This window comes from Buceros rhinoceros, unplaced genomic scaffold (assembly GCF_000710305.1).
Source record: "Buceros rhinoceros silvestris isolate BGI_N320 unplaced genomic scaffold, ASM71030v1 scaffold30483, whole genome shotgun sequence".
In the NCBI taxonomy this organism is placed as follows: Eukaryota; Metazoa; Chordata; class Aves; order Bucerotiformes; family Bucerotidae; genus Buceros; species Buceros rhinoceros.
The window spans coordinates 196-7,705 of record NW_010402327.1 but is presented as its reverse complement, the minus strand read 5'-3'; the positions used below and the strand labels follow the sequence as shown (position 1 = coordinate 7,705).

At 39.3% G+C, this 7,510-nt stretch overlaps 1 protein-coding gene across 1 annotated transcript in view; it reads right to left on the bottom strand.

The window, feature by feature from the left end:
- Window positions 1-6,918, bottom strand: part of DDX4 (DEAD (Asp-Glu-Ala-Asp) box polypeptide 4) — an 18,173-nt gene extending 11,255 nt beyond the window's left edge. The window contains exons 1-4 of the mRNA XM_010132614.1: window positions 6,901-6,918; window positions 5,371-5,434; window positions 1,755-1,823; window positions 1,266-1,346 (exon numbers count right to left, since the gene is read on the bottom strand). Coding sequence (XP_010130916.1) covers window positions 1,266-1,346; window positions 1,755-1,823; window positions 5,371-5,434; window positions 6,901-6,918 — 232 coding nt within the window. The remainder of the gene's footprint in view (window positions 1-1,265; window positions 1,347-1,754; window positions 1,824-5,370; window positions 5,435-6,900) is intronic.
- Between the last annotated feature and the right edge of the window lie 592 nt (window positions 6,919-7,510).

Sequence of the window (7,510 nt, the reverse complement as noted above, 5' to 3'; positions counted from 1 at the left end):
CTAGTGACCCTTTTGATAGGGAGGGAGAGGAAGTAAACAGCCACATGAATAAACAAGGCATATATCTTTTTTATATTGGACTGTTTTAGATGTTGTCTAAGAAACCAGCACTGAACCTATACTGTCAATTACTTCTTAGCCTTTATTCTTCCAACTGAACACCTGTTTTATCTTGTAATGACGAAGAGCATCTTCTGCTAAATGAGTCCAAGAAGTTCTCCTATCACAGCATCTGTAACTTCTTCTGCACCAATGCTCAGTGCATCCAGTTTATGTAATGAGTTTTAAAAAATAAATTAAAAAATCATATCTTAAAAGGCTCATATGCAAAAGACAGTCTAGATATAAATAAGCATCCATAACATTAAACACTATAGCTTATGAGTTACTTCATAAGTGTCAGAAAGTCTACAACAGAACTGTTTGTCATCATTCCACAGTACAACCACAGCGCTGCTGCCTCATTAGTCAAACAAGTCTAGCATTCCCCTACCGTAATGGCCACCAATCCAAGCGATGCAGAAAATGGTGTCGAATTTTTTGAAAGAAAACCTATAACAACTTCAAGTGGTTCCACAGCTGTTCTGCAGGTCAGAACTTTTGCTAAACCCACCTAAACACACACTAGAATTTCCATCTTCCTCATCTCATAACCAGTCCCACCTAAAGTCACAGAACTATTTAGACAGGTGCTACATGACAGTAAGCTTTCCACTGACCTATGTGCCTGTGACAGTAGCTGGTAGAAACAAATGCAGCAGAATTGCCAAACTGCCAGTTACTAACCTCTTCCATGAGTATTGCACACAAGAGTGGTAGTCACCATTACAAACAGGAAGAGGACAGGGAATAAATATTTCTTTGTGGATACTAAAGCAAGCAAGCTTTCAGGTCTTCCACAAGAAGAGCACATATACTGCCTCACGTGGATATAAATGAACACCAATACTCAGCTGCCTTTTATACTACACTATGACTCAAAAAAATGATCAGAAAAATAGCCCTCTCCAGGAGAATGGAACCAAAACAAGAGGTAAACGAAACATTGATTTTAAATGTGGAGCCCTGCCTTCTGGCAAATTTGGTGGAGTCTTTTATGTTGTGCAGTCAAAGTGAAAGGGTGATACTGAGTGCCTACACTATGCAAAAATAAGTATTGGTATTACCCTGACTCTGATACAACAAAACTAATTACCTGAAAAGGGAAAATTTAATGTATCAAATACGAACTAGCCATTAGAGTTACAGACACACCAGAAAGTTACCTCTATTTTCAAGACTCCTTCTGTCACCAGGTCTACTCACTGGCTGACGCTGTGTGTTCAGAAATTCATTAGTATCTACAACTAGAAAAAAGAATCAAGACTTAACATTCAAAGCTGTATTTGACTTCAAAGTAGGTTTTCGGTTTTGGGTGTGTTTGGTTTTGTTGCATCAGATTTTTTTTTAACTTGACAGTAAAATTACAGAAACATTAAAACTGAAAGGGCCTGTAGTCTACCTCCCACGCAAAAAAAAATAACACCATGTGATGAAGGTGTCCTTTTAAAAGACAAATCAAATTAATTAAAATTGCAAAGCTCAGGGCTGTTTTCTATACGGAATAGCACCACTCAGCAACCATACTGCTACCAACATAGTAGAACTTGAGTTTCCAGAATCTAATCAAACACCAGTTGCAACATTCTAAATGTTTCGTCCAGAAGCAAGGCTTAATCACCCCAAAACTACAAATTTTAACTGTGCAATCCTACCTCTACTCCTAGAATACCCTCGAGAATGATCCTGTATATGCTGACCTCTGTTAGATCTTTCAACACCACCTGTAAAAGGAAAACAACAAGTAAGTAAGGCTTTTGATGCTTCTCCCACAACATCCTCGTATACAAACCAATGAAGTACAGCCTACGTAACTGGACAGTGAGGAGTACTGAAAGTAGGCTGAACCACTGGGCTTCAAGAGTTGTGATCAGCAGCATGAACTCCAGCTGGACGACAACCACTGGTTCAATACTGGGGCAAATGCAGTTTATCATCTTTATTCATGACCCAGCTGATGGGACAGAACATGTCCTCAGCAAGTTTGCAGACATACAAAGCCCAGACGGGTCTGGGTTTCATTCAGTGGAAGCTCCAAACATGCTGCAGACACAGACAGGCAAGAATCTCAAGTTCAACAAAGAGAAATGCAAAATCCTGCACCTGGGGAGGCATACCTCCAGGCACCAGTACACAGTGGGGCAAACCAGGTGGAAAGCATCTTTGCAGAGAAAAACCTGAGGGGTGTGGTGGATAGCAAATTGAACATATGCCAACAATATGCCACTGCAGTAAAGGCCAACAGCCTTCTGGGCTACATTAGGAAGAATGTTGCCAGCAGCTGGGGGCAGGTGGTCCTTGCCCACTGATGATGCCATATTTATAGTGCTGCATCCAGTCCTAGGCTGTCCAGGACAGAACAGACATGGGAGTGAGTCAATGGGAGGATCACAAAGATAGAAAAGACTGGTGCATTTGTCAAACACAGAGAGGCTGAGCACTGGAACTGCTACACCTGGAAACAAGAAGGTCCTACCTAATAGGGACTCTAGAAGTACTGAATGCTAGTGTACAATTTATTGCTTACTATTTACCACTGTAAATTCACTAATTTTCAAGCAATATTTACTACATTGAGAGGACTAGAATGAACTCTTCTTCCAATTCAGTGGAATTAAAATGTAGCATTGCATCGGCACATCCCTAAACAACAGTTGTCAGATTCACCGATTTCCTCGTCACATGCATTCACTTCCATTTTTCCCCACTACATGGGGATTTAAAATGCTGCTTTTAATCCATTCCAGAGATATCCACTTCCAAATTCTGTACATACTAAATAATTGTCATTTCAGCAAGACACTTAATTCTGGTTTTTGTTTGGGGTTTTTTGTGAATGGTTTTTGTGAGGAGTTTTTTTAACTACAAAAGGAATATGAAACAGGGAAGAAAAAAGTTCTTCAGAATTGAAAATTAAAACCAGACACCTTGTAAAGAAAGTTTTGATTTCATGAAGAAGCAATACAAAACCTGAATTTACTTAAGTCAAAGTAAAGATTTTTTTAAAAATTGCTAGTCCTTTTTGCTTATCCTCATTGTAAGGATTTACACAGGAATACTACTGCTATATTGTTACAAGGAAAAAAAAAAATTAAAGTTTAACCTGCACACATTAACTCTACTCATGCTACCTCACATCAAACAAGCGAGCTATATAACTAACAATACAATCTTCACAGAGATGAGAAGGCATTGCATGTAAGAGAGCATCTTAATTTAAAGGTCAGCTGAAGCACAGTCTGTTCATAACTGAGAAGTTTTGCAAGGGGGAAAGTAACAAGGCCCATGCAGCTTTTTCTAAAGCATGCTGCAGGGAAAGAATCACTAATACTGATTCACCCTTTTAAACGAGGTCAAGACAAGATGCATAATCTTATCAACGAAGAGCCCCACCTCTGGAATTCACAAAGAGCTCTAGTTCTTCAAGTCCTTACTTAAACAGTAAAAGGTTTGTTCTTAATCTCAGTATTATTGCCTATGCTTGAAGACACTGGTAAAGTTCCCTAAAAACTAATGAGAACCAGAAAGATTGTGTTAAGCGAAAGCAGACACTTAGAAATTATTCACACTGGTCTGAAATAGCACAATATACCCAGCTTAAGAAAGGAAAAAATTGTTAATGATGACAGTGAAAGCAAACCCGTCAGCAGAAAAATCTCCCCCTGCCATGAGTTCAGTACAAAAGGCATAGATCAGGGAATACTTAAGTTATTTTTGTGATACATATGAAAAAGATAGCAGGCAGGGCTGACAGCTAGTCAGAAAGAGTTGGAACAAACAAAACATGAGCTCCAAGACTTGCTTCAACCTAACTCGCAAACCTAGTTCTCTTCACAAGCACAGCCTTTCCTATTTGTCCTGTGTCAAAACATTACTGAAGTTAGCAACGTGAATACCTGCTGAAATATTTCTGCTGCTCTCTGAATTTTCTACCTCTTTCCTCCACACCTCCTATTTCCTATAACTGTTAAAATTCAGAGGAATTCAAGTAGCACAAGTGGTGTCCTGTTCCTGCCCTTCTTAACTTCCCAGCATCTTTGGGGACAAGGAACTGGAGAATCTGCTTTTCAGCTATATGCTAAAAGACAGTGGAGAGATACATGAGCAATAAACATGTCGCCCTATGAAGTCTTTTCTCCCTGGGGAACAGAAGGCACAGGAAGGACCTAATCACAGTATTACAGCTCTTGAAGGGACACTACTTTGTAGCGTCGACAAGTAGTAGTAGTGTCCCTGACGATAGGGACTCTCTCTTCACAAAGAGCCACAAGGCGAAGGCAAAGGGCAACAGGTACAAGTTGCCCTGGCAGAGGTTTCATCTCGATAAAAGAAATAAATTTTTTACAGTGAGAACAATCACTCACTTGAACAACCTCCCCAGTGATATGGTGGAGTCCCCGCCACTGGAGATTTTTAAGACGGGATAGGACAAGGTGCTAAATAATCTCACCTAGACTTCCCTTACCATGAAAAGCTGGACAAGATGACCTTTCAAAGTCCCTTCCAACATGGGCTGTTCTTTGATTCTGTGGTATCAGTGTAATTTGTGCTAATCACAATTTGTTAAAATTTAGGATTTGTTAGAAGTTTAGCTTGTTCTTCCACAGTTGGATTAATTACATTATATAAGCTCAAAATTTTTAACTCAGACTTAAATTTCACTGAAGTTAAAACATCCTCAAGCAGTCTTAAAGACCATTCTTAAGTCCAGAAGCTACAGTGAGAACACCCTGATTGCCTTAACCCACAATTATATGCAAAACCTCTTTCTTTACCTTACTGTTGTAGAGTCACACATAGGAAAGCCTGGGCCAAAACATCTTCAGCAGCAACCCTCGCTTGGCATATTTAAAACTTCTATCATCTATAACTAAACTTCTTCTGACCTCTGCATCTAAAACTTCTTTTCAAGTATATAAAGGCATTATCTTTCTATCTGCTCAACACTGCATATAACATTTATTTATTTTTAATACTGTTCACGTTTAGCACAATCTGTTTTAGAAATGCTTGTGAGGTAGTGCCTATTAGAATTTATTTTATTAGAATTTATCTGCTGTATTCAACACATAACTGTAGCAAATAAAGAAGGGTGAGGGTAAAAAGCAAAGTTTGCTTCTTATGTTACCTGTATAATTTGACATTGCTTGCTCCTCGGGGCCAAATGGAAACGTCACAGTTATAATACTATGGTTTTCTGAAATTTTCCTAAACTGTTCAAGGCATCACCTCCCTCCAATGTCAGTAAAATCAGAAATGCCTTTCACATACCAAATGAACCTACAATAGGACTGCAGTCAGACAACGAGCCATCTGGTCTCTCAGAGCAGCTGGCCTACAAAAAGAGATGAGACACAGCATCACGTTAACCCCAGACCAAGCAAAGTACATAAACACAAATGCAGTTACTAAGTCTTGCACTTGAAAGAAGTTGCTTTCTGCACCTTCCAAAATGCAGTCTCTTGGACTCTTCTGTTCACTTCAGTATACTACATGCAAGTGAGTGTCACCAAAACCACACTTCATACAGCTGACATGTTTACACAAGTTTCTCTTGCCATCTGTCACTGATACACAGAGGCATAATCTTTGTCACCTTGCCAGCAAACATTTTAAGCCTCGAATACAGGAGACATTGTTGAAAACAATACTAATATATTTTGAAGTATTTTTCTTATCCAATCTTTCAGTCTGTTTTGTAAATAAAAACTGGTTTTCATCAGTTTCATAACTGCACTTCTAAGGTTCCCCTAGATGATGCTTTCGGATTATCTTAAAGGAAATAGCAGAAATATGTCAGTCCCTTGTTCGTTTATTTAAAGACTTAAGATACTCCATTTGAAACAATTCAGAATAGCACCTAATTTTCACATTTTACTTTTATAGTCAGTTTTATTTTCAGCAAAGACCATGATAACTTTCTCCTGTTTAATGCAAGCCAGACATGTACAAGTAAGCCAAATTACCAGCTGACTAAAGGAACATCAAGTAACTACTACATGTTTTACTTCAGGACTGTGCTTTTTAGATATTACTACAACTTTCACATTTCTCAGTGTCATGTAAATTAAACCCAAATTACTGCTCTTAAAGTGTACGCTTTGACTTTGGAAATACACTGCAAGAAGACTGAATCCCTTTCTAGAACACAGAACTTATCTTAGATCACAATCATTATAAGATCCACTTACATCTATGGAACTACAGATGCAATAAAGTCAACTTGATTTCTATACACATTCAAGCCTCCTTGAAAAGTCAGATTCTCACTTTCTAACAATGCAGTTTTCCAGGTAAGTAAATCCATGTAACAACTCACTGCTATCAAAAGGTGAGGTTCCATTTATTTTCTTTTTACCAGCTTTGGAGGTCAAGGCAATCTAAGCCATTTCTCCATCACTGAAGAGTAGTCTTCATGTTAGAAAAGTACAAGCTCACAAAACTATACAATGAGCACTGTTACCTGAACAAGAAAATGGCTCAATGGGGAGGAAACCTCATCTCTTCAGTAACAGTTAATAGTGAACACCCATAGCAGTCACGCACAGGCTGATAAAGATGACAAAACAGAACAATAAGGTGTCTCCTTGCTGTGCTGGGCCGTGCTTTCCCAGCCTCGCACTGCTCTCCCTATCATTAGGGAGATAGTAACCACCAGATAGTCTGGTACATCTGCACTTGTGTTGAGGCCAACAGGGGAGCAATACCAAACACGGGATATCAGCAAGTTCTGGGGCTGCGCAACTGGCAGAAAATACCAGAATATTTTAACATCGGAGATGGACCAGAGTGGGAAAATACCTGACGAACATCAATCATCTCCGGCCCTATAAACACTGATCCTAAAGCAAGACCCTTTGAACTCCCCTGGATCACTGCGGGCCGGGTCCAGCATCTCCTCTGAGTCGGGACACCTCTCGGGTACAAACTGCATGAAAGGCCAGGACAAGGTCAGGTTTCTCAAGACTCAGTTATTGTCCCTTGAGATTGCTGGAGCATTGTGAGTATTTGCTCTAAACTCAGGAAGGGAATTTTAACTACAGGCTGGCCTCTCTTTTGTCCACCTCTCTAACATGAGTGTGGATCAGTGTATGTTTCTGCGTGTCTGTGTTTTGTGGTGGTGTCCATGCACATATATGTGAGTACATATGCACATATATATAAAGGATATCCTGCAGCAAGTTAGTGTGAATCTTGTCATCATCGACTCTGTAACTAAGTTGCTACTGGATTGTAACATATTTGATTGAGTCACCTTGTTAATTTTAAACATGTTCATGACTAAGTGCTGCTAAAAAGAAAAAAAAATCAACCCTTTCATCTACCCCTCACCATTAATAAATCTTGGATTGCTGCCTAATCACAACGACATCGACATTTTCTCCTGTGACACCACCATAAGCAGCTGGAA